The sequence below is a fragment of the Zootoca vivipara genome, chromosome 16 (genome assembly GCF_963506605.1).
Source record: "Zootoca vivipara chromosome 16, rZooViv1.1, whole genome shotgun sequence".
Taxonomy (NCBI): Eukaryota; Metazoa; Chordata; class Lepidosauria; order Squamata; family Lacertidae; genus Zootoca; species Zootoca vivipara.
Window position 1 is genome coordinate 1,220,093 of NC_083291.1, and position 27,972 is coordinate 1,248,064.

At 43.8% G+C, this 27,972-nt stretch overlaps 1 protein-coding gene across 4 annotated transcripts in view; it reads right to left on the reverse strand.

The window, feature by feature from the left end:
* Positions 1-12,057: 12,057 nt before the first annotated feature.
* Positions 12,058-27,972, reverse strand: part of KANK1 (KN motif and ankyrin repeat domains 1) — a 120,424-nt gene continuing 104,509 nt past the window's right edge. For 3 of the 4 annotated variants that reach the window (XM_035097480.2, XM_060269001.1, XM_060269000.1), the window contains 8 exons: positions 27,701-27,803; positions 26,088-26,312; positions 23,750-23,837; positions 22,156-22,375; positions 19,428-19,570; positions 17,198-17,398; positions 16,181-16,279; positions 12,058-13,201 (listed from right to left, as the gene is read on the reverse strand). In XM_035097480.2, coding sequence (XP_034953371.2) covers positions 13,136-13,201; positions 16,181-16,279; positions 17,198-17,398; positions 19,428-19,570; positions 22,156-22,375; positions 23,750-23,837; positions 26,088-26,312; positions 27,701-27,803 — 1,145 coding nt within the window. In that variant the 3' untranslated portion in view covers positions 12,058-13,135. The remainder of the gene's footprint in view (positions 13,202-16,180; positions 16,280-17,197; positions 17,399-19,427; positions 19,571-22,155; positions 22,376-23,749; positions 23,838-26,087; positions 26,313-27,700; positions 27,804-27,972) is intronic. The other variant, XM_060269002.1, reaches the window with a different exon arrangement.

Here is a 27,972-nt window from a genome sequence, read left to right on the forward strand (position 1 = left end):
GCTACATTCTCTGCACAGTGAAATAAATGTTCAGAAAGGAATAATGTCTCTTGGACTCTTAGCTTCCCCCTCCCCCCCCAAAGAAAAACATCTTGTGAATATGGTTAATGTAGCGTGGAATGCAAGAAACAACCATTTTTAATTTGAATAATAATTCCTAGGTATGTGGGTCTTTAATTCAAATTATCTGAGGGACACACACCTTCCTGTTCCAGAGAAGAGATGGCGGTTATTAAAGATGTACATTATCAATTTGTCCTTGTCACTTCTTGTTATAGAAACTACCTTCCGAGGAAGTTGTATCCCCCCACGCTAGAAAATGGTGTGTATGGTAAAGGAATGCCTTGTATAATGTGTGCCACTGTGGCATTGTTACATACATAACAGCAAATGCAAAATGCAATTAAATGTTCTGTGTAAAAAAAACAAAAACAGATCCTTACTCAAAATGAGAATCAGAAGTTGGGGAGACACCTGAAAATCAAAGTAAGGACACTTCCAGGCATTCCAAGTCTGTGAGGATATTATAGGAGATTGGCTGTTAATTTAGCATTTAGTCTGATCTGTTTGTAGGGAACTCCAGCATTGCATCAAACAACTGTTACCCCACATTTCCCATTCTGTTTTCCCGACAGTTTCCTTGTCACACAAACACTGGATTGTGGTGCTGTTGTTGTTTTGCAAGCAGGCTTGCTGTGTAAGAGCACAAAAACCTCTTGATTGTTGGTCTTAATTTTCTGGCATGTGATTGAATCTAACCCACAGCATTGTGGCAGCCTGAAGAGGCCTAGGTATAGATATAAAGGGTTGTTGTTTGCATGCTGTTCCACGCTGGACTTTGGAAAAATAGATTCTGCAAGTTTTTGGATTGCTTCAAAAGTGCTAATGGGGTAAAAAACAAACAAACAAACATGTGCCTGCCTGTCTCTGTGTCTATTTGCATAAAATCAGCAGTTGGTTGTGGTGGCAGAAAAGACTAATGCAATTTTAGGGTGCCTTTATATAGCCATTGTTTCTGCTGCACTTTAAAAAGAATATAGTCACAACGAAATATGTTTGAGAGAGGGCAGCAACGATCATCAACAGTATGGAAAACAAGTCGGGGGGGGGGAATCTAATGGGCTAGAATCCAGATCTAATGGGCTTCTGTGAAAAGAGGGTAGGCATTGCTTGAATATAAGGAAACTTATTCAGTGTAGCAAGCAGATTTTTACCAAGCAGGACATCGGTCACTAAACACGGTAGTAATGGGGATGGGAGGAAAAGGGCACTCGCCAAAGTTTTCCCTTCCACTCCGCTATAAATGTTCCAGGAACCTGTTTGATTCAAGACCTTAGGGTAGGGTCTATGGCCCTCCAACTGTTGTGGGAACCACAGCTTCCACCATTGATCCCTGGCCATTGTCATGGACTGGTTGGACACAGAGGAACGGTGGGAGGCATAGGCTGGGGAACCCCCAAGGGAAGAAGGCTCAGAGCCCAGGGGTGGGACCATGATGAGAGGTCAGAGGGAGAATGGGAGACGCCAGAAGCTGAACATGGGACAGGGCTTATAAGCTGGGAAAGTCTGTGGCAGAGAGGAAGCCATAATCAGAGGCAGAAGCTGAAGCAGGAGAGGGGGAAGAGGGAGGCCAAGCGGGAGAGATTAGTCAGGCTGGTGAAGCATCACAGGTGTCTCTCCCCCTCCTGCTGCAACAAGCTCCTCTCCAGCCCCGTCTCCTAGAACCAGAAGAGGGCTGAAATGGGTGGAGCAGCAACAGGTTGCAGGAAGGCATAGTCTCTGCCTGCTTGGGGAAAGCCCTGGAGAGGAGAGGGCTTAGAGGGCTTAGTAAGACCCACTGGGAATATGCTGCTGTGCTCATTGGGTCTGATGCTCAGCCAAGTCTGCAGATCATGTTATTGCTAACAAAGAGTTAACTCCAACTTTGAGCTGTGTGTGATTTACTGACCGACATGCTCTGCGACAGCCATGCTGGAAGGGGCTGATAGCATTTGTAGTTCAGCAACATTTGGAGGGGCACCAGCTCAGCATTCCTGCCTTAAGAGAATTTTGAAGCACAATAAATGGTTGCAACTGCAGCCTTTCAGGCTTGGCATAAAATAGTTCAAAATAATATGCTTAGCACAAACTGATCATATAAATAGGACCTTGCAATCTCTTGTCAGCCAAATGAACTGATCTTTATCTTTTTGCTTTGTAATATTTGCATGTGCTTAACAGTGGCATATTTCACACAGAGGAGTAGTGTGGTGATTGCATGGGGTGCAATCCACTTCTGGCGAACCAGAGCAGCACACGGAAACGCCGTTTACCTTCCCACCGGAGCGGTACCTATTTATCTACTTGCACTTGACGTGCTTTCGAACTGCTAGGTTGGCAGGAGCTGGGACCAAACAATGGGAGCTCACCCTGTAGCGGGGATTCGAACCGCTGACCATTAGATTGGCAAGCCCTCCTAGGCTCTGTGGTTTAGACCACAGCGCTACCCGCGTCCCTATGGACCTTAGGTAGTCATGCTTTAATTGGTCAATTTCATGGTCAATATCAATGGGGCTACTCTGAATAAAACTTATTTGAATTACACCCCATGAGCCAATGACCAGCCTTTTCTCTCTCTCTTGTCACACATCTTGCTATATTTCAAACGATAAAAGATGGATTGCCTGCAATAATCAGGTGCTTTGAATAAATTTTTGATAGGCCTATCAAGCAACGAAGTGGGTTTTAGTTAATTATGTCCTTTAACTCATTATTTTAATAACAAGCCCATCAAGCCACTTAATCATAAAGAAAAGGGATGTTTCGAGGGTCCATTCTTTCATTGCCACTTGGAATTCAAAGTAGACACATTTTGAATCCTCTGTCAAATAATTACTTAGTTAATCAAGTTGGCTAATTGTAACATGTTTCCAAAGCTTGGCTGAGCCTCATTTATAAAAGAGATGTTGAGGGCAGGCAGAAGAAACCGCTGTATTTGCTCCACGGTGATCTTCCACTTCATTTTAGATGCAGTAAAAAAATTAATTGGACCAGTGACTTAGAACATTGAGGGCTGCTGCATGACTCATTAAACTGACATTCTGAACATTTGTAATTCACAATACAAGACTGATAGAATCCTATATGCGCTCTATATGTTTGTCCTCTTTTATCATGGGCCAGCCCCGGTACAGAGAAGGCCTTCTGATTAGACTGCCACCATCAATTGAGAGAGAAGACAACCGTAATGGAGCTCGATTTGATAAACCGGCAGAGTGTGACAAAGGAAGCCAGAGTCTCTTTATGTAAAAAAAAGGCTACGCAATTAATTGCTACCTTTTTTATTTATGATATTTAATTCCTTATTAGATACAGCCGGTTTTCCACCGTGGCGAGACAAGGTCAGGGATAAGAAGATGGTTTCAAGTGATTAAGCAAATGCCTTGCTCTCTACATTTTAAAAATATGTGATCCATCTAATTAGGGTATCTTCTTGGCTATAGCAGCTCAGCCTGTGCCTGCAACAGCCCGTCTCCTTTCTGAATCCAGTGGGTGGGTGGGCACATTTTATTTCCCCTGCTTGTCCTGCTGAATTCCTTTGCTTGCGGTCATGCATGGGCACATGGTTCTGCAGAGAATTGTCGGAAGGAAAGAGCAGCACCGGATTTATCCAAAAGCAACTGCCCCGCTGGGGCACCTGGCAATGAATATTGCCACGGGGGGGGGGGGGAAGGTTAGCTTGCAATTGCACTGAAGGGGGGGGCACCGTCCTTTCTTGCATGTGGCCCAGGGCTGGGCTGGAGGCTGCAGCATTCCCCGTTGCTACGTTGAGAAAGTACCTTCTATGGGATGTGATCCATGGGAGGCAGTCAACATTCCATGTAATGCTAGAGAAGACATGCAAGGGGGTATTTGGCCCAACTAGTCGAAACTTCCTGTTCCTCCTGGCTGGAGCATCCTTTCTTTTGCATGTGATAGAAGGTGGGCATGACCTCACCTGCCCAGGTAACAAAAGGATGAGTCACACAGCACCCCTCCCTCTTTTGACTTCCTTCTTTGTTTGACCATTTTCTAGCTAGGACTGCTCTGGGGTAGATCCACAGGTACATATTTGTAACTAAGTCTGCCTTCAGGAATCCAACTCTGAACTGATGTGAGTCACCTTCTTTCATTGACTTTGAAAAAGATTGTGGCATCTTTATTCTTTTACGAGGGATTCAAGGGAACTTACCAGGAACGTAGAATTCAATCTGAGATTGTATAATAGTCAGAGGCTCACACGAGCCTGCAACCAGCTGTCTGCTGTGCATGTAAAAAGGGGAATGTAACTCTGTGAACTAAAGGAACTTGCTAGCACAAGTTAGGATGGATATTAATAAACAATATCTCCTCTCCTGCCACCCTGAACATTCCCACACCTTCCTCATGAAAGAGAATGCTAGAAATCTCCGTGAGTGGATCAGCCAGTGAGGGGGACAGCGGCAACCTGAAGCAGCATCTCCTTCTTGAGAGCAGATGTGATAGAATCAGAGAGTCATAGAGTTGGAAGGGACCCCCAAGGGTCATCCAGTCCAACCCCCTGCAATGCAGGAATCTCAGCTGAAGCATCCGTGTCAGACGGCCGTCCAACCTTAAAATTGGTTCATTCCAAACTACAGAGTTTGTGAATTTGTTTTATCATCCTTTTTTAAAAAAAGCTATGCACAGTGTCTATTCTTGGATTATTGATGTAAACCTCCAAAATGCATTTTGTATGGTTAAGTTTTTGCCTCTATCTTCATTTTATTTTATTTTATTTATTTTATTTTTCTTTATTTTATTTTATTTTATTTTATTGCTATGGCTAGCGGCTGATGCAGATAAAGAGTCTTCTGATCTGAACTGATCAAGCCAACCAGGCTGGTGGCCATTCCTGCCTCCTGCGGAAGTGAGTTCCATGGTTTTGACTAATGGAATAAGTGCTTCCTTTCCTCTGTTGTGGAATCGTAGAAATGCAGAGTTGGACGGGACCCCAAGGCTCATCCAGTCCAACCCTCCTGCAATGCAGCCATCCCATACGGGGATTGAACCTGCAGCTTTGGCACCATCAGCGCCCCACTCTGGCCAATGGAGCCACCCGGGACTTTGCGGGTGAACATCTTGAACGCAAGAAGACGCTCAGCTGCTGCCTAAGCCAATGAGCTCCATCGGCTCCTGAGGAATGTGTGTTCCAGAATGGCTTCACAGTAAATCCCTCTTCTTATAGAAAATGATGTATAGATGGTATATCACACCTGCAAAAGTGGCAAAAATGTCTAGAACAGGTTCCAACAAGTCTTGGAAGTGTAAAGAAAAAGAAGGCACAGTTTTGCATATGTGGTGGAATTGCAAAATAATTTAGAAATTACTGGGAAATTATTTATAATGAAATAAAAAAAATGTTTAAGATAACTTTTGTTAAAAGACGAGAAGCTTTCTTGGTAGGCATTGTAGGTCAAGACTTGCCAAAAGAGAAGAAGAAACTCTTCATGTACGCTACAACTGCGGCTAGGATTTTGCTGGCCCAAAGATGGAAAAGCGACGAAATACCAACGAAAGAAGAATGGCAAGGAAAACTGATGGAAAACGCTGAAATGGCCAAGCTAACTGATCATTAAAATAGTAAAAGGTGGCTGCGTTCTTTAAGTGGCCTCACAGGTTGCCTGGCAGGTTTTTCCAGATGTGGAAGTGCCACTTGGCCGTCAGAGCAACCAGAGTCCTTTCTGTTGGGGATAATTCAGACTGAAATTCCCAGGTGTCAAAAAAAAGGTTATTTATGTATGCCACTACTGTAACCCATATTTTGTTAGCCCCAAAATGGAAAACGAGCAAGGTCCCAACCAAAGAAGAATGGTAACTTAGGTTGACAGAATATGCACAACTCACAGATGTAACATATAGAATAAGAGAACAAGAAGAACATACGTTTAGAGAAGATTGGAAAACGTTTATTGAATAGATGGGGGGGACTTGAAAATGTTGGCAGCATTAAGATAAATTAATGAGAGAAGAGAAGGTTAAGGGGTGATATGATAGCCATGTTCAAATATATAAAAGGATGTCATATAAAGGAGGGTGAAAGGTTGTTTTCTGCTGCTCCAGAGAAGCGGACACGGAGCAATGGATTCAAACTACAAAAAAGAAGATTCCACCTCAACATTAGGAAGAACTTCCTGACAGTAAGAGCTGTTCGACAGTGGAATTTGCTGCCAAGAAGTGTGGTGGAGTCTCCTTCTTTGGAGGTCTTTAAGCAGAGGCTTGACAGACATACTGTATGTCAAGAATGCTTTGATGGTGTTTCCTGCTTGGCAGGGGGTTGGACTGGATGGCCCTTGTGGTGATTCTATGATTCTATGAAATTCAACGGTGTAAATAAGTTTTGATGGATGCAATAATGGAATACTGAATGGTATAGTTTTTTGTAAAATATGCAGGGATTTATGATATGTAAAATGAACCATAGAAAGAGAAGAAGGGGAGTCATTGATATATTAAGGATGTAAAATGAGTATTTTAAATTGTAAAATAGAAAATAAAATGTGCGCGCACGTGTGTGTGTGTGTGTGTGTGTGTGTGTGTCAGAACGCCATCTGTGTCAGAGATCTCATGCCCTCTTGCAACTAATTGCATGAAAATGACTCTAAAAGACTTTCAGAGGATACCCATGAAGAAAGACTTTGGTTTGTTGTTCGTTTGTTTATCATTCGTTCAATGTCTATACCGTCCTTCATCCTTAGATCACAGGGTGGTTTGCAATATTAAAACACAAACATATATAGCCTAATAACAAAAACAAGACCCCACAGAGGTTGTTTGAGCCGGAGCCAAAGACCTGGGAGAAGAGGAAGGCTGGCTCCTTTCGCGTCTTGCTGATCACACAGGGAGGGGAGCAGCCAGCCTAGAGTGGGGCTACTGCCAGATACAGTATCTCACCTTGAACTTGGTTTCTGACACCAATGCTGCGAGAGGCCCAAAGTGCAACTAGGCACAAATATTTATAATTATTATGGGAGCATTTCTGTATTGCCGTATCATAAAAGAGCGGGGCAGCTTGCAACGTTAACATATAAAATTACATTTTTTTAAAAAAAATACAGACAATAATTAATAAAAATTAAACAGCTGTAAAGGCCTGTCGGCACAAAAAGAGATTTCTAAAAGTCAAATGTGAGGATGGCAGGACCTAGTTTGGTGCTTTTCATACCATTGTCCTTCAATAAGAGAGATGAACGTCAGTTACCTCCTATACACACACACACACACACACACACACACACACACACGGCGTAGCATTTCACAGGTAATGCACTCTAGCCAATAATGTGGCTGTAAGTGAAACACGCTCATATTAATTAAGGATGTTTTGCTTTCAATATGCATCATTAATACCCTGTTTTTGATGGATCCTACCAGCAGGAGTCTCCCTTCTCCTTGGGGAAATGGCAGCTGCTGCTGCTGCAGGACATGAATAGGTATAAATAGACAGAACAATTCCTGCTTGTGAGTTTCCCACAGACACCTGCCGTGAGAAAAGGCTGCAGGATAGAATGGGTTTGATGGCAGAATTTCCCTTTTCTTATTTTATTAAATTGTAGCTAAGAGATGCCGAACAGCACGTGATGCCAGAACATTCCTGTTTTCCAGTACTGTAAGACAAGTTCACTGATAACCTTTTGGGAAATCTTTTAGCAATACACTATGCATAACCTGGGACTATTTTCTCAAATTCACCACTGTGCCATTCAGGAGAGACATGGGGCATAAAACCCTCTGTGGCTGAATATATACTTTCCACAGCACTTTTCAGGATATATAGAACACCACAATCTCTTCTCTACATATCTCCTCACAACAACCCTGCGTAGTAGGCTAGGCAGATGCGCTGTCCTGCACAAGGTGAACCCCTGGGGAGCCTTATAATTGTGCAATGATTTGAAGACGGGAATCTAGCCAGCTCCTCTGTCCACCGAGTGCCACTGCTTGCCCATTGAATGATAAATCCAGTATCTTTCACAGGACTATAGAGTTGGAAGGGATCCCGAGGGTCATCTAGTCCAACCCCCTGCAACAAAGCAGTCTCAAAAACACAGCCCATTTGGCGCCGCTGTGTTTGAATGAAAGTTATTTACAAATAACTCCACACAGAAATGTTACTGAGCATTGGCAAGTAAATACATGCAAGATTTTGCATTAAAACAGGATTTGCTGAATAAATTGGATAGCTAAACATTCTCACTTCCTATTTAACTTGTTGTTATAATATAATATTAATATTTGGAATGACAGACGCAGAGCTAACAGCGGAAGGATTTACTGTTCATCCTGATTCCACGGTTGTGCCAGGCCCAGGACTGTGCAGGAATTGGCCTGTTCCTCCACCACTGGCCACAGCCAGGATGTGCAGCAAAGCTGCAGATGTAGTCATGGTCCCTCCATTTGGGAAAGTCCCACCAGACAGCAGATAGGATTTGGATTGCAGCCTAAATTGCTACCTACCCAGAGATCTATCTGCCAAGAAAAAGTGTTAGACCACCCTTCCCCAGCCTGGATAACTCCAGATGTTTTGAATGACAACCTTTCCACCCCTTTTCACAAAAGGAAATTCAGGGCTGCTAAAAGCATAAAAACAGTTACGTAAATGATCATAACCTATCATAAAGGTAAAGGTAAAGGGACCCCTGACCATTAGGTCCAGTCGTGACCGACTCTGGGGTTGCGCACTCATCTCGCATTATTGGCCGAGGGAGCCGGCGTATAGCTTCCAGGTCATGTGGCCAGCATGACAAAGCTGCTTCTGGCGAACCAGAGCAGCGCACGGAAACGCCGTTTACCTTCCCGCTGTAGCGGTTCCTATTTATCTACTTGCATTTTGACGTGCTTTCGAGCTGCTAGGTTGGCAGGAGCTGGGACCAAGCAACGGGAGCTCACCCCGTCGCGGGGATTTGAACCGCTGACCTTCTGATCAGCAAGCCCTAGGCTGTGGTTTAACCACAGCGCCACCTGGGTCCCTATCATAAACTTGCTCAAATCATCAACAGATCCTGTCAATAAAAATAGCAACTGATACGGTAAATATCTTCCTAAGTTTGTCAGTGTCCGAAATCTCACAGCCCCGTGCATTGCAATGCATACAGGCACCTTAAAATAATGTGAGAGGGACCTCCCCACCCCCCGTGTTTTAGATGTAAAATTCTACACACACAATCTGTCATTTAAATATCGTAAGGAAATGGAAAAATTACTGAATCCCCTCATGGTCTTCCACTCCGATATTTGGATACCATGAGATTTTTTGTGACTGCTCCTGTGGGCATGCTGCTGTGATAACCAAGAGAATTATATCCCACCACTGGCTCTCTGGAATTTTATATTTTTCTAAAATGTAGTTCTTTTTAAGAACACAGACTGCTCCTGCAAGTCCTCTTTTGGAAGGCAGCCTTAAGAACTGCAGTTCATCCAGATCTACTTTTTACTCTCAAGGGGGCTGTTGTGACCACAGCCCAAAGTAAAAATAGAATTGGGGGGGGGGCGAGAAGCTGGAGATCTGCGGCCCACCGGCTGGGCTTCAGGCCCTCTTAAGGATGCCACTGCTGCAGGAGCTTCCAGAGAAACCACCAAAATTGCAACAAGACCTGAGAATTGTTCTGAATTTCAAAATCAGAGGGGATGTTTGTGGCCGGGGAGAAAGTTTTGGTATATGTGTACATGCATGTGAGCTGTTCCAGATCAGATTGTCGGGTAGCTTATATTCTAATTGAGTGCTACTGCTTTTCTGACCGCAACACTGGGGTGTGCTCCTAGATTTTAGAAGAGTTTTCTGGCAAACCTTGTTAGTCGAGCAAGCGGGCTGTATCTCTTACATCTGATGACTAGGCAGGCCTGTGGTCAAGTAAGGTCTCTGCCTTATAGTCTGCAATAACTATGCTTTTTATATTGCCAGTGGGCTTGAAAATTGCTGCCATGCTAAATAAGCAAACAGGCCACCATATGATTAGCAATTTCCTTATGGCAGGAAGCTCAGCTAAGTGGGTTCTGGCCACAAACCTATTCTAAATAGAACTACTCTTCCCAGTAAAACAGAAAATAGAAAGTTGGTTCTGGTCCAGATACTTTTGAGTGCACATGCACCTGTTTAGCTCGAGGGTAATCGGGAAAGCTACACCTTCAAGTAATCTGAACTGGCTTCGAGGGGCTTGCTTGACGTTCCTCCTCCTTTAACACACAAGTGTGGGATGGATACAGCGAGTCTTTTACCATAGAATAGCTACCATAGTGTGCGTGCAACAGCTCTCGATTGCCTTGCCAAAATGACTGGGAGAATCTTACCACTTCCTCACATTCCCAATCACGGGGGTCACACTCATGACTTGGCAGGGCATGTTCGCAACCAGCTAAGCCCACTAACTGGGTTTAATGCCCTCCAGCTGTCGCTGAACTGTGGCTCCCACAATGTCCGGAGGGCCGTAGGTTCCCAGGGGTAAAATGATCCTCACCGCATCCCGAGAAAACTCGCTTGCTGCTTTCCTGGACAAAGGAATCTCTCCGGGATTCTTGTTTGCCGATATTGGCCTTCTTTCCCGCTACTTAGTAAGATTACAGAAGTGCTTCGATAGCTTAATGCCTGTAAGATTTCTGGGATCAGGTCTCTCCTCTTTCTTTGCTACTTAGTTGAGAATTCGCTCATTTCTATTTTGTGCAAAATGTTACACGGAAGTTTTTCTACCGCAGAAGGTAACTCTATGTGCTTGTCTTAAGGGCAGAGCTCGTAATTTTTGTTTTTGACACTGTTGTGGCATTTCCCAAGTAGCAGCATCTCCTACCGTCAATGTTCCGGAATGTTTTAACAAACCAGAAATAAGGGAAGGTATAAGCAGCCCCCGGAGTGTCACACACACAGCAGCCAGCTTACAAATATGCTTGGCAGTATTTTGGGCTGTTGTGTGCTCTCCCCAAGGCTCTCTTGTTCTGCTGACATAACTGTAGGCTTGGTGTCCTGTGTCTTGTATTTTTAAAAACTGCTGCTGAGTGTTTTATTTCAGGGTCAGGCCTTTTGCCATTATCTTTTTAAACAACCAAATCATGGCACTTAATATAGTTGCCTAGAAAAGTTTTGGATAAAAGTGTAGCAGTCAGTTCTATTACAAGCAAAATGGCTAAGCTGGATACCATCATTTTATGACTATTTCTTTTCATTACCCCTTAGCTGACAGATATTTATTTACAGTATTTGCTTCAGTATTTCTATCTTCAGTGGCACTGCTAAATAATACAAAAGCAGCCATCACTTTTGAGAGTACCATTCCTGGTGTGTTCCCTGCCCCGCCTGCCGCCCGCCGTGGTTCTCCTCCTCTTTGCTTTGTGTTGAATTTTCAGAGAGCTGTGAAAATATGTTCAGGCTGCTAAAAGCACCTTAACATTAATTCAAGATAGTGCAAACTTTTATTTTTAATCAGGTGTTAAATAAGCCCAGCTATTTCCAGTAGATCAACGCTATGTCTTCAGGAAACTTCTTAGAAGATAAGTTTTATTGCATTCAAGTTCCCTTGCAATTCAAGTTTCCAGTTCTCAAGAGGTTAGTGCGCTACTAAAACACATGAAAAGCAAAGGGCGAGTAAAAAGCAGTCCCAAATCATTGCTTTTCCAATTCCATAAAACAACAAAAGTCAGGAATAAAATAGCATAAGGAAATTTTATTTTGAAAATATGGCAAGAGTCTAAGGCACTTCAAACATTAAAATGCACATGACTGAAGTGGACATGACAGAGAAATAGCATTCCATATATACGTGCCCAGAACTACCTTTGATCTCATTAGAGATGAACATATCTTCCAATATATCTCAGGGATCATGTATATAACATTTAATAAAATCTAGTTAACAATTGTGTAATGTATTATTTTAATTACAATGGAATAAAAAGCGTCAAAAATACTGACTCAGTATTTGATATAAAAGCTATACAAATCGGCGGCAGCAGTTTATTTAGCAAGTTTCAGACCCATCAACCCACCAGCTGAGATTCCAAAGAACTGACAACATAATCAATTGCCACTTAAAAAAAAAAGCATTAACACACTCAAAACTGTTTTGGAATGACATTTATAATAAAAGAGTTTCTTGCCAACAATTCCAACATTAGCAAATATAAATATCTGTAAAGAACATACCTTTAAAAAAGCTAACAAGAGGTGCATTAAGGAGGAGTACAGTCATAACTGAACGGATAGCTTAAAAACGGCACGCAAGGTAACAGAAGATCGTTGTTCCCGCAAGGGGACAATGACAATAAAGATATCTTATATTCTGCAGCGAAGACCTCATACCATTTCCTAGAGGCTGAAAATGTGAGCGCTAGGAAGACTCCAAGAGCTACAGATGCCACACAAAGGCTGCATGAAAACGCCGTATTTTTCTGGGTATAACACGCCCCCATGGATAAGACACCTCCTATTTTTGTTGTTGTTTAGTCATTTAGTCGTGTCCGACTCTTCGTGACCCTGTGGACCAGAGCATGCCAGGCATATTTTGGGGGACTCCTAATTAAGAAAATGGTTGTTGACCTTTTTTTGGAGAGGATTGCCCATAGTTGTTAAGCTTTTTTTGGGGGGTGGTGGCCCCAAGTTGTTGAGCTTTTGTTGAGCAACCTATCACACGTCGCCCTGATGCACTATCCATGTATAAGACACACACACCCCAAATTTTTCACATACTTTTTGAATAATAAAAAAAGCTCGTCTTATACACAGAAAAGTATGGTAGCTACGGCAATTGTCCTGCTAACAGCGACCTTTGTGTCCACCAACTTGCCCCGTCATCAGATACTTCCGTATACCTCACTGTAAACCTTTAAGATCCTGCACTGGCATGGGGAAGTCTGCCCAGTCCATGTGGCAAGCAGGCACACATGCATGACCCTGGTCACATTATGTACACAGATCCTAAGTAACGTTGTTAGGAAAGGTGCCATCCTGACTTCTCTTCCTCTGCACACTTCTCTATCTTTAGCTCCAGGCGTTTGCTTTCAGTTTGCTGGTGAGCTCAGGCACAAGACTGTTACATTCAATATCTGTCACTGTAAAACAGCAACTGCTAGCAGCTTGGGAGAGGTGACATGAGAGTTTACACATACATGTGCATTAGCAATCAAATGCGCCTCTATGTGCAGGACCAGGAGATGGCTTCCTTCCAAGCCTTGGGGTGCCCTAGAAAAGAAAAAGGAGACGGCTGTGAAAGATGGGAAATAATTATGGTGGCCCTAGAAAGCCACTGACCGTTTAAAGCTTAGTGGATACTTTTATTGGCTCAAAGGTAAGGGCAGCTCCACCAACTTCAGTAATGTGATACATAAGTAGCAGTCAAGTACAACATTCCTTGTTTTCCTAGAGTGGACGTGTGGGGGGATGTTTGGTCCAGCCAGTCAAAAACTTCCTGTTTCCTCCTGGCTGGGACACACTTCCTTTGCATGTGACTTAATAATAATAATAATAATAATAATAATAATAATAATAATAATAATTTATTATTTATACCTCCGCCCATCTGGCTGGGCCTCCCCAGCTACTCTGGGCGGCTTCCAACAGAAATATTAAAATACACTAATTTCTTAAAGATTAAAAGCTTCCCTAAACAGGGTTGCCTTCAGATGTCCTCTAAAAGTCTGGTAGTTGTTTTTCTTTTTGACATCTGGTGGGAGGGCGTTCCACAGGGCGGGTGCCACTACCGAGAAGGCCCTCTGCCTGGTTCCCTGTAACCTCACTTCTCACAGGGAGGGAACCGCCAGAAGGACCTCGGAGCTGGACCTCAAGTGTCCGGGCTGAACGATGGGGGTGGAGACGCTCCTTCAGGGATACTGGACCAAGGCCATTAAGGGCTTTAAAGGTAAGCACCAACACTTTGAATTGTGCTTGGAAACGTACTGGGAGCCAATGCAGGTCTTTCAAGACCGGTGTTATGTGGTCTCGGCGGCCGTTCCCAGTCACCAGTCTAGCTGCCGCATTCTGGATTAGTTGTAGTTTCTGGGTCACCTTCAAATGTAGCCCCACATAGAGCACATTGCAGTAGTCCAAGCGAGAGATAAGTAGAGCATGCACCACTCTGGCTAGAGGTGGGTGTGACCTTACCTGTCCAGGTAACAAAAAGGACAAGGCACACAGCTCTCTCTCTCTCTCTCTCTCTGACTTCCTCTGTCGATGGAGCAGCTTTTTAGCTAGAGATGCCCTGTTGGCTTTCAGTCAACAGAGGACACTGGGATTACCCCCATATGGGATAGATCCACATGTATATACTTTGCAACTAAGTCTGCCTTCAGGGATCCGACTGTGAACTGAATTGAGTAAACTTCTTCTATATACTTTACACCAGATTGTGGCATGTTTATTCTTTTAAGAGGGATATAAGGGAACTTACCAGGAATCAAATAGGGAGAGGCTTAAACAAGCCTGCAACCAGCTATCCACTGTGCGTTTAAAAGGGGAATGTGAAACACTGCTAAGTAAAGAACTTGCTAGCGCAAGTTAGGAAGGATATTAATAAACAATATATGCTCTCCTGCCTCCCTGAACATTCCCACATGAAGCAGTGAATGAACATGGCTTTCATGAGACAGTGGCCACAGGACATCGTTTTTCGATTGCAGCCATCATAGCAGATAGAAAGAAAAACAGCAAGATACAGGAAGAGTGGTGGATTTTTATAGCAAAAAAGGGAGTACAGTAGAACCTCGGTTTATGAACACCTTGGTTTACGAACTTTCGGTTTACGAACGCCACGGACCCATCTGGAATGGATTAATTCACTTTCCATTACTTTCAATGGGAAAGTTCGCTTCAGTTTATGAACAGACTTCCGGAACCAATTACACCCATGCTTCGGGTTAAGTACGCTTCAGGTTGAGTACTCCGCGGACCCGCCTGGAACGGATTAATCCACTTTCCATTACTTTCAATGGGAAAGTTCGCTTCAGTTTATGAACGCTTCAGTTTATGAACAGACGTCCGGAACCAATTATGTTCATAAACCGAGGTACCACTGTATGAGTACCCTGGATCGGGAAAGTGACACAACCTTCACCCTGGAGAGAAGACTATCCAACACTGGAGGTGGGTGTGGGCATGTTAAGCATAATTGGTTTAATTCACTCAGAAATGGGAAAAATGTCTGAGTATCAATGAAGGTTTAAAATGGAAAATGGCTACATGTGTATTGGCGACATTGGTTTTCTGAGTGGTTTCTGGGCTTCTTAATGGGTCGATAATTAGCTAACTGTTGTTTTCTGGTTACAGGTAGGTAGCCGTGTTGGTCTGAGTCGAAGCAAAATAAAAAAATTCCTTCAGTAGCACCTTAAATACCAACTAAGTTTATATTTTGGTATGAGCTTTCGCACATGAAAGCTCATACCAAAATATAAACTTAGTTGGTCTTTAAGGTGCTACTGAAGGAATTTTTTTATGTTGTTTTCTGCTTGCTCTAAACTGAATGTAACATTTGATCAGGTGACAAAGGTGTTGAGTTGCAAATTCGCCATCTTGTAAGAGTGGTGGCCTTTTTCTTTCTCTCAAACTCTGTGGAGTGAGGATGTAAATGAAGCTCTGCATATAAATAGCCTAAGGCAGGCTGCGGGGAGAGACAGACCTCTGCTTCTAGGTCTGTTTGGGTTATTTCACATTTTCTAAGATGCTGAGCCTGTGCTGGACAGAACAAGACACTGTATGGATATTTTGGGTGTATCCTTTGAAGTTTTTGTTATGTTTTGAAGAAAGTTCTGCAGGTAAAAATTGGAATAATATCTAATGGGCCTGGACAATTATTTCTTCCAAAAGGAGTCATCTCTTATGCTTCCAGTTGTGTCAAACTGCACAATATATTAATACCTGCAACGGGGCACAGCTTTCTCATCAGTGTATCTTTTAATAAATATGCAAGTCATTGGATCTTGTTCCAGCAACCATGGCAGATAAATTCCAACCCTCACAAGAAGAAAACAAAATACTGAAATGAAGAGGAGCAGCTACAGTGACATGAAGCAGAAGGCAAAAGTAGGAAAGACACACCAAGATCACTACTGGTTAAGTTTCTAAACTCTGAGAGTCGGCACTGACTTGGACGAAGACCCAAAAATCCTCTTACCAACCCTGACCACATAAACCAAAGAATTATGTGTGGAATGTAACTATGTAACTCACCGGGGACTGTGTTTTGGAAAAGTTCACGTGAGCATAGAGAAGAACAGCTATATCCTTGTGCCCTGCTTCCAGGGCTATCGAAAGTGCTGTACTGCCATCCTTAAGAGAGAGAGAGAGAGAGAGAGAGAGAGAGAGAGAGAGAGAGAGAGAGAGAGAGATAATGCACACATGTCCACCTATAACTTTCTTAAAAGTGCAACAGCCTTTGAATGTTGAAAGATAGGAAAATGCAAGTCCTGTCATTCAGCCAGCCAAAACCACATAGAATAAGTTCCAAAAACATTTATTATAATTGGAAAGATTTGTGTTTCTGTTTTGTGAGGCAATGCAATTGCCAGGGGGTCTTTTCAACGAGGGAGTAGGGCAGGCATCCCCAAACTGCGGCCCTCCAGATGTTTTGGCCTAAAACTCCCATGATCCCTAGCTAACAGGACCAGTGGTCAGCGAAGATGGGAATTGTAGTCCAAAACATCTGGAGGGCCAAAGTTTGGGGATGCCTGGAGTAGGGTTATTACAACAACACCGGGACCACAAGAACACCAAGTAATTTGGTGACCATTTTAGGAAGCTGAGCATTATATTGCTCAGAGGAAGAGAAATGGGGTGATCAAATGCTCATCAAATCTTAGAATTGGCTGTGATAGTTCCAGTTAAATTAACCACATTCTTAAATTTCAGACACTCCCAGAGGGCAGGTTTTCTCTTTACGACTTTCCTACATGTGCAATCTTGACACACACAAAACCCAAAAACCCACAGTTGCCAGAATTACAGGGTGCTATAGTGCCTTATAAAGACTTCAGGAGATAATGGTTGCAATTTCAGGCGCAGCCAGAGGTGCCAGCTTGCGAAGGCGATGGAGGGGAGTCGACTTCAGGGAGGAGTTGGGGTGGAGCTGAACGTGGCGGCAGGGCGGCTTCAATGGCCGGTGGCTCGTCCCCCTCCCCCTTTTGCCACTAGCTGGGGGCTGCTTTGACCCTCCTTCCCCTTTGTGGCAGGCCTTTGGGGGCAACTCACATTATCCTCCAGCGTGCCATTGCATCCTGGCTGAGCCAGTAGAAGTTTGACTATTTCCACGTGTCCATGTTCGCTAGCGCACATCAAAGCCGTGGAGCCCTCGTCATCCTGGATGTTGACATCTGCGCCACAAGCCAGCAGAGCTTTCACCATATCTATTCGCCCATGGCTCACAGCAAGCATGAGAGCAGTTTGGCCAGCCTGCATGCAGGAGAACAAAAATGATACGCATTCCCTGGAGCACAGATTGCCATAGTAGAGTCATACCCAGATCAAACTCTGATCAACTCCTCGAAAGATTCCATCAACAATGTCTCCCAAAAATTTTACACATCACTTGGGAAGACAGGCGAACTAATATCAGTGTACTGGAAGAAGCAAAGATCACCAGTGTTGAAGCAATGATTCTTCAACATCAATTTCGTTGGACTGGTCATGTTGTGTGGATGCCTGTTGATCGTCTTCCAAAGCAACTACTCTATTCCCAACTTAAAAATGGAAAGCGTAATGCTGGTGGTCAACAAAAGAGGTTTAAAGACTCTCTCAAGGCAAATCTAAAAAAATGTAGTATGAACACCAACAATTGGGAAACTCTGGCCTGCAAGCGCTCCAATTGGAGAACAGCCTTTACCAAAGGTGTCATTGGCTTTGAAGACACTCAAACTCAGGACGCAAGGGAGAAATGTGCTAAGAGGAAGGCACGATTGGCAAATCCACACCGTGATCATTTCCCACCCAGAAACCAATGTCCCCACTGTGGAAGGACATGTGGATCCAGAATTGGCCTCCACAGTCCTCACACTTTTAAAACTGTGTTTATGGAAGACAATCTTACTTGGCTACAAGTGATCGCCAAAGAAGAAGAAACTCTGTCCGTCATTATACAATCCTACAAAACAGAATACTGACGTCTATGCATCTATACCCTGCAACTGCCGTCTCACCAAGAGGTCTGTTCTGCACAGTGTTAGCACCAGGCCTTTAGTGGGGCAGCATGTCCTCTCTAGAACTTTCTCTCTTATTACTATGTAACCATCTAATAATAATAATAATAATAATAAATAATAATAATAATTTTATTTGTACCCAACCCTCCTGATTGGGTTGCCCCAGTCACTCTGGCCAACGTTTCAGAGCCTAATAAAAAAATTCCTTCAGTAGCACCTTAAAGACCAACTAAGTTTATATTTTGGTATGAGCTTTCGTGTGCATGCACACTTCTTCAGATACCTGTTAAAGACGTTCCTTTTTCAACAAGGGAAGATTTTTTTTATCCCACTTGGTATCTGTATTAGATGTGTAATTGTTTTAACTGTTTTTACATGTGCAAACTGATTTAAAGCTGGCTTCGCCCCACTGCAGATGATATTACGCCTCTCTTCATTCTAAGTTACTGTAATAGATTCAGGTCTGAGGGAAGATGTTGTGTGTGTGTGTGTGTGTGTGTGTGTGTGTGTGTGTGTGAGAGAGAGAGAGAGAGAGAGAGAGAGAGAGAGAGAGAGAGAGAGAGAGAGAGAGAGAATTATTTATTTATTTAGGACCTGTGTCTTGTGAGGCAACTCAAAGTGACTTCACAATACAATTAAAACTCATATAAAACTATTGCACATATAAAAACAGCTAATGCAATTGCAGATATAAAAACATCCATGTAGGCTCAACCTGATAGTAAAAACACAAAAATGCAAAGCACAACACACAAGCATGCAGTAATTTACTTATAGTTGCGGCTGGGGGGGGTAGTAATTTGCATTTAATGCTTGCACCTTTTACCAAAATCCTATTAAAAATGCAAATACACAGATCAAAAGAGGGTCTGGCATTTTGCATTACTCACAGAATTACTAGTAATGGGTTATAATGGGCAACAACCAACATTGTGCCAGTGGACTCCCACTCCCACAATGGGATTTCCTCTCTCCCCCTTGCAGCCCCCCCTTTGCACCCACCAAAACCTGCTCTTGGGCTACAAGAGGGAGGAGAGGGAGGTCCCACTGTGGGAGCAGAAATCTGTTGCCCAGGCAGGCAGGCAGGCAGAATGACTCTAGAAGAGTGCCTGGCCAGCAAATTGCTCCTGCCATTCGGTTTACATGGGGTAGCAAAGCAAAAATAAGAAGTGGTAGCTTGTTTTAAGTGATCTAGTGAAGTGCTATGGAAAGAAATCCTAAGAGGCGGCTTAAGGCTGAACGTCTATCGCTGCGCAATGAAGGCCGAACCCTGCGGCACCCACCTGGCTTGCTTTTGCGTTCACATCTCCGCAGGCAAAGAGTTCTTCCACTATTCTCATTTCTTTCTCTGCGTCTACAGCTGCAAGAGCAGCCAGCATAATGGGGGTATAGCCAGCCTTGTTCTGGTGATTTACATTGCAGACATCTGCAGAGGGGGAGAAGAGAGACCGTCTCTTGAGAAAGTTGAATGCAACTGGGCAAAAGAACTGAATCGTCTGTTACCAGAGCAGCCCTTTGGGAAGCTCAGCCATTGCTTACATAATGAAGATGATTCAGAAGGACTTCCAAAGGAGGCAAGGGGGGTTCTTGAGCCAAGCAAAGCAAACAACTCTCGTTATTGTATGCATTATAGGAGAGAGAGCACAAAGCCACATTTCACGCAATTGCTAAGGCAGTTAGCTTGAAGGCAATTGTTCAAAAATTCTATGAACAGAACTGCAGGCAGGCAGGACCAGCTTCTGCCAGAGGTGTGCAGTGATAGAGCTTCGGATTTATGACAGGAAACATCCCACAAAACATTGAAACAGTGGCCGAAATATATAAAAGTGGCTGCACTGCTCCCCCCGCAACTTTACACTGCTGTATAGCCATTAAGTAACACTTTTTACATTTCCAAAGCTTTCAGACATGACTTGCCAGTTAAATGGCTTTCTTCACTGAGCAGCATTTGTGTGGGATCAAATGCATTCAGGTCCCCTGAGGAACTGCCAAGAACGAGGAAGCAAATTCCTAGCGCCAAGGAAGCTACTGCTTTTGTTCAGGCCCAGCACACCAGTTTATTATCTTTGCCCAGGCCAAGAGTCTCTAAAAGGAGCTCTGCGGGGCCTTCAAACTTGGTATCCAGGAAGTCTTGGATGTGCTCATTGCACGTATTTCTATAACATGACTAGTTACACAAACTTCAAATTGATTGGCTGTTGTTTCCAAGATAAATACAGTGGTACCTCGGTTTATGAACACAATTGGTTCCTGAAGTCTGTTCATAAACTGAAGTGTTCATAAACTGAAGCGAACTTTCCCATTGAAAGTAATGGAAAGTGGATTAATCTGTTCCAGACGGTCCGCGGAGTACTCAACCTGAAGCGTTCATAAACTGAAGCGAACTTTCCCATTGAAAGTAATGGAAAGTGGATTAATCTGTTCCAGACGGGTCTGCGGAGTACTCAACCCGAAGCATGGGTATAATTGGTTCCGGAAGTCTGTTCATAAACTGAAGCGTTCATAAACTGAAGAGAACTTTCCCATTGAAAGTAATGGAAAGTGAATTAATCCGTTCCAGATGGGTCCGTGGCGTTCGTAAATCGAAAATTCGTAAACTGAGGTGTTCGTAAACCGAGGTTCCACTGTATTCACATGTGACATTGGGACAAGAATGGACATTGAAGCAAAAAGCAAGCGTTCTCTGAAGTAATAGCACCTGATTAAGCCAATAATTATTCGCAGAGAACTGTAAACTACAGTATTAAACCAGTTTCCACTGCAGAGAATATTCTTAAAAAGGTGCAATTTTCAATAAACATTTAAATGGAAACATTCAAATGCAAACAGTTAAAAATAAAAACCTAATTAACCTCGAGGTTTCAAAAATAAGCATACGCTATATATTAAAGCAATCCCAATTTTAATTCAATAGGCCTCTTGCCTCTGAAGTGTCCAGGACTCCACAGATTCAAATATGGGAAATTATCCCTCAAAGAGTGTTGTAAAAACTTTGGATCCCAGAACTTCCCAACCAAGACCCAGGTGTTCAGCATCCACTTCTGGCAAGTTGTCCTATAAGGCAACCTGGTAACAGAAGGGCCTGAGCTCTCCATATCATTAAAAGCTCATTTAATTGTATGCAGAATGATGAAAGGCGGTTTTCAATTGCAGCCCTAATTTGGAAGCAACATTCATCCACTAATGAGAGCTCTAGTAACCTAGGTCTGAATTGGAAGGAAGTGGTTTTCTGCAGCTGCTTGCTTGGAATTAAGATGCTAAGCCGGTGCTTAAGGCGTGGTTGCACAAATTGTAGAAATATTAAATAATAATAATAATAATAAATAATAATAATAATAATAATTTATTATTTATACCCCGCCCATCTGGGTGGGTTTCCCCAGCCACTCTGGGCGGCTTCCAACAGAAAAATAAAATACAGTAATCTATTAAACATTAAAAGCCCCCCTGAACAGGGCTGCCTTCAGATGTCTTCTAAAAGTCTGGTAGTTGTTTTCCTCTTTGACATCTGTTGGGAGGGCGTTCCACAGGGCAGGCACCACCACCGAGAAGGCCCTCTGCCTAGTTCCCTGCAACTTGGCTTCTCGCAACGAGGGAACCACCAGAAGGCCCTCGGCGCTGGACCTCAGTGTCCGGGCAGAATGATGGAGGTGGGGACGCTCCTTCAGGTATACCGGACCGAGGCCATTTAGGGCTTTAAAGGTCAGCACCAACACTTTGAATTGTGCTCGGAAACGTACTGGGAGCCAATGTAGATCTTTCAAGACTGGTGTTATGTGGTCTCGGCGGCTGCTCCCAGTCACCAGTCTAGCTGCCGCATTCTGGATTAGTTGTAGTTTCCGAGTCACCTTCAAAGGTAGCCCCACGTAGAGCGCATTGCAGTAGTCCAAGTCCAAATGCTGGTGTTGTGTTGCACTGTCATGTCCCAGGGCTTTTATTTAACATTCTGCTGGAGAGGGACCCAGGGCTCTGCCCGGAGATCACACAGACATTTCAGAAGGGCCAACTTACTTGCATCTAAAAGCAGCTTCACGATTTCAAAGTTCGAGTGCGAGACGCTGTAATGGAGAGCTGTGTTGCCGTTGCCATCTGCCATGTTGATGATATACCTGAGGACTGCAGGTGAAACCTCCACAAAAGCCGCTATGTAGTCCCCAACCATTGCAGGGACAGCCGACTTTTGGCTGGACACACGAAACCACTCATGCTGGATGGTGTTTAGACAAAATCTCTGCCAAAGAAAAGCACACACAAAAGTTTTTCAAAGGGATGCCTTTATTTGCAAGCAGTTTCTGCTGAAATTACAGGAAAAGTAGTCTTCTGCTTTAAATAAAAAGTTGGCAAAAATCCCCCCCCCCAGTGCTGCTTCTCCGGCCTGCCACAAGGTCTGAGGGACAGTGGACTGGCCCGCAGCTCAATTTTGTTGCCAACTCCTGCCATAAACAGTGTGAAGGAAAGCCTTTTGGAAAGCTCAGAGACAATGCAGGTTATTTGGGGATACCTGAGGCTGAAGGGCAAGTATTGACCCATCGGCTTTGATCTGCTCGTCTGCGTGGCATACTTCAGCCCAACTTCAAAAATGGAGAGAGGCAAAGAATTTTTTCCTGCGTTTGGCCAGAGTTGGAGTACATTCCACATCGGAACACAAACTCTATACTTTCATAACCAAGAGGAATGCTAACTTCCTTCTGAAGAAGTAAGTGTGTGTGCACATGAAAGCTCATACCAATGACAAATTTAGTTGGTCTCTAAGGTGCTGCTGGAAGGAATTTTTTTATTGTTTCTTATCCTGTGTTCTTTCCCAAACATGTTAGGGCTGCCAAGATCAGAAGCATGACTAAGTGAATGGTAATTCTGCTTTCAGCAGCTCGAGGATGCCGTGTGGGGCTTTCAAACAAGCCTTTTTAAAATGCTTTCCTTCTATTAATAGCTGCGTTAATGAGCGGCACAAGGATGTTTGGGGAGGTAAGTGGGCTGAAGTTTTTTCAGATGGGACTGAAATTAGAGACAAGCCTACATCACACTTATTGAAGGGAAGGAATGCTTGGGGTTCAGCATGTCTGATCATCTTAGCACACAAAGGTTGCTACCTTCAGGGCCGGGCCTACGGCTAGGCTGAGTGGCGCAGGGCACCACGGCGCCGGCCCGCCAGGAGGGCACCGCGAGCTGCGCCCGCCCGCTGGCCGGCCGGTCCACCGTGCAGCTGCGCCTGTGGCAGCCGCGCTGCGCCCACCCGCCCACCGTGCTGGGAAATGGGACGGGAGGGCGCCGGAGAGATCCGGCGCACCACGGCGCCAGGGGCGCTTAAGACAGCCCTGGCAACCTTCATTCTACCATGGTCCCCCGAGGGCCCACAGTCGCTTAAGCAGGTCTACACAGATAGCTTTGCTGCAGGACGCAGGGAATGCAATGTGCTATTTCCAGAGAAAGTTCCCTTTTATGGGCCTTGCCATTTTTTGCTTCATCTGAGCAGGATCTGGCAAGCATGTCTTGGTGCATAGACAGCTCTATGAAACAAGTAGCTAGCCACCTCTCTTAGGCAACTCAGTTTTTAATGTGGCAACTAATGAGAGCATATATGATTTTCAAATGGCAATGGACTTACTATCTCTTTGCTGAGCATAGCCTTTGGATCATCGATGCTGCCTTTAAGAAGATGGCAGGCAGACAGCATCTTTTCACTCAATTCATATCTGAAGGAGGAGGGAAAAAGAAGAAGAGGTTATGTTTAGACGACACTTTCTGGCATTCATGTTTGGGGTAGGGGGGATGAAAAAGTAGGATGCTCTTCATCAACCGCTGCAATTTGGAATTTTTTAGGGCAGCAAAAGACAGTGGGGCTACTCTGAGAAAGAAGAACAGTGGCATTAACTGGCTTTATATCAAGGAAGGTGGTAAGATGCCTTACGCATTTTATTCTAAACTTCCGAAAGAATATCCTCAAAGATCAATGCCTAAAATATCTCCCCACCCTCTTAAAGCCCCTCCAATTAGTGTAAAGGCCAGTGCTTTTTTCTTAAAAAAAAGTTCAGGGGTACTCTCATTTTCCTACTCGTATTGAAATACTGCCCCTTGATAAGGCCAAACTTTGATTCACAAAATGTGAAGGGGTATGCACCCCCCTGGTAAAGGCTGTATAGAATCAGCAGTTGGGTACAAAGCCTTCGTACTTGAAAGCCCTTATGCAGCATCACTGTTTAGAGGACTGAAGTCAAGCAGGACAGGAGCTGTTGCGCAACACTTGTGAAGACCCCTCCAATGCAACAAGAAATCTGGCTGCCTGGACCTATGGATGCCTTGCTCCAATGTATGTTACTTAAGAACATGGGAAGCTGCCTCGTACAGTGGAACCTTGGTTCCCGAATGGCTTAGTTGCTGAACAAATCGGCTCCTGAACGCTGCAAACCCGGAAGTGAGTGTTCCGGGTTGAGAACGTTTTTCAGAAGCCGAACATCTGACGCGGCTTCCGCCTAAATGCAGGAAGCTCCTGCAGCCAATCGGAAGCTGCGTCTTGGTTTTCGAACAGTTTCGGGAGTCGAACGGACCAAGGTACCACTTAACTGAGGCAGACCTTTAGTTCATGTAGCTTAATATTGTCTTCGCTGACTGGCAGCAGCTCTCCAGGAACTGAGACAGCCCTACTTGGAGACGTCAGGGATTGAACCTGCGACCTTCTGAATGGAAAACAGCTGCTCTACCCTAGAGCCACAGTTACGCCATGACATATATGTTACATTGCAAGCATCTCTGGCAAGCGGCACTTGAAGTCATTCAGGCCGTCATTGTACAATCGTGCCAGAGACTAATTTGCAAAGGGTGTTTGTGTCACAAAGGGCAGGATTGTCAATTATACTGGAGCAATCAGCTATTATTTCCAGCCTTATGATTCTAAACTGTGCAATACATTTGAATTATGCCATCTAATCAAGCGGTGGATGTTTAATTAATAGTAATGATGGAAACATTATTGAGTGGCATCTGATTAAACGGCACTCATCACTAAATTGCATTCTTTGATGGCTACTGAAATATCAACGAGGAGCTTCCACATTTGATTTCTGCCATTATTGTGCTACTGTTTCTGTCATTTATTTAAGTCTCTTGACACACTGCCTACTCTACATGTTAGCAATCCCCCCCCCCAAACTCATTTTGGCTCTCATTTGCAAACCATATTTCTCGCTTTAGTATATTCATTGTGTAAGAAATAATAAAAACACATACATTTGCCTACAATGCAAAGCACAGCATGTCTTTGAATCCTATTTATTAGAGGTGCAAACAAATTGTGGGACAGCAACTTAACATTCATACAGTTTGGGTTTAATAGACCACATTCAGCATATTTCTCAGTCTAGAAAGATTAGTAGACACATCCAGACTTCAGAAGGAGGAATTACGCAGGAAACCAAGGAGGCAGCGTTAGAAGAGGAAGAATCTTGCGGCTATGAACGCTGTTTGGGACGGAGGCAGCTGTGTAGTTTTCCTGCCTGCCCTTTGTCCAATGACCCCGTAGATTAAATATCCTTAAAAATTACATGCTTTTAACAGGTCTATAAAAGAAATTGGAAGGACTTACAAGGGGGCTCAAGGTATCCCTGTTTCTTTCTTTCTTTTTATTGTACTGGGGAACAGGTCTTATGGGGAGGGGGAAATAAGAGAGGTACACCTGGTAGAAATTCCAGATACAGCAACTTGAAAGTACAGAGAAGTGAAAAGAATGCTTTGAAAATTTGGGGTCCTCAGAAATATGCGAAGAGATTGTAGCGACTGCTGCTCTGAATATTAAGCAATGCACAAAGCAGGAATTAGTTTCTGGGTTGCAAAAATATGTCTTACGTTCAACGCCAAAGCTTAGGCTGTAGACAACTACCAATGGTCAGAATTGGGGTCTAGTTTCCCTAAACACATAACATTTTAGAATGTGTTGATGGCAACGGTACCTCTCACGGATTTCCACTTTCTCCATCTCAGTCTCTTGAGCCTCCACCATTTCTTCCACCCCGGCAGACTTAACATCTCCGGTGTTGATCTCCTGCTGTCCTTCCACCGCAAGCAAACTCCCATTCTCTTCAATTTGAGCATATGCGTTCCCGACACACTCATCATCGGACTCGGATGACGAACTCTCTTCTGAACTTGAATCATCACTCGATGTTGTTTCATACCTACAAATGACAAAATTTCAGTTGTCTATCAATGCTGTGTATAAATTCATTTCATTTAATAAGCAGCTTATTAAAGATGTCGCTTATTTCATTTCACTTAAGTAGCTGCGAGATTCTAGTCGTTCACAGATTACATTTATGGAGGAGGAATAAGCTATGTCCAGAAAAGTCTGATGGCTTCTCTCCAAAGGGTTCAAAAGTGAAGATTTGTTGTAAAGCACCGTCTAGCAGAGGAGAAATCAAGCAGCAGAACAGGAGGGGCAAACAGACGTTACTCAATGCTAACAAAACTACAGTACGGCAACAAATTTCACTTTCTAAAAACCTGACTGGTTCATGTGCATACCGTGTGACCCCATGAAGATTACAACATTTCAGCATCAATAGCTGTTTTGTATACAATGCCATTTCCAACTGTTCTTGCGGACTGGTCTTGTCAGAAGGCAGAAACGTTGCAGAAAATCCAATTTGTTTTTTTATAAAAAGGAAGGCACGCTGAAAGGGGGCGAGTCTACTAGATACATGGCAAATTGACAGCTGCGTTCAGTTAATCTGAAAGACCATAAAACTGGATAATTCATGGGCATTCAGTGTAAAAGGCGCTGGCCAATGAGAACCCTGCAGACCAGGAAGTGACCAGGCTAAATACGAGGTCCCTGAATGGGTACTCACTGGGTGGCAGACTTTAGTGTAAGGCTATGAAAGGAATTGTCTCTCCTGTCACATCCTTAAGTTTGCCCTAGCTGTGATCTACTATCAGTGGCACACTATTATGTTGTCCGCTTAATACATTAGAGAAGAAGTTTTGCTGCAAGAGAATATAATATTTTTTTTCTGTCTTCAAATACACAATGGAAGAACCAGGCTCCAATTCTCTCCCCTGAAGAGGAGAAGCACAAAGCCTTGAAAGAGCAGCATTATTTTATTTTAAAAAGGAAAAAGAGATAAGCTTCATGAAAGGGTGTGGAATTGCTAAAAAGGAACAGGATTTGCATGCAGCGGAAACTGCACACAGCAGAGAAACACATGGAACCCACAAAACAAAGCAGAACGATTGCATGGAAAGCTAGTCCTTGTGAAGTCTCCTTTTGTTTTTATAACCAAAAGAATGGGCATTACAGTCGTACCTCAGAAGTCAAACGGAATTCATTCCGGAAGTCCATTCGATTTCCAAAATGTCCGGAAACCAAGGCGTGGCTTCCGACTGGCTGCAGGAAGCCGCGCTGGATGTCCGGGTTCCAAAGAATGTTCGCAAACCAGAACACTCACTTCCGGGTTTGCGACATTTGGGAGCCAAATCGTTCGAGTCGCAAGGTGTTCCGACTTCCGAGGTAGGACTGTAGTCAGCTTTGCTTATATGACTTTGAAAAGGACCTGGAACGCCTTACCCTCCATTAATACCGACAAACTGCAGGTTCTTCTTCCCATTCTCTTCCTTTTTCCCATCCTTTTTCTTCATGATGGACTTCAACATGCCCTCATTTGCACATACTGAGAGAGAGAGAGAGAGAGAGAGAGAGAGAGAGAGAGAGAGAGAGAGAGAGAGAGAGAGAGCCATAAGAACACACATCAGTAAAGGTTTCACATCCCTATGTGTGCTGCTGTTTCAGATCTTAAAGCCCAGCTGCTCTGATTCACCTATAGATTTAAGATGTACTGG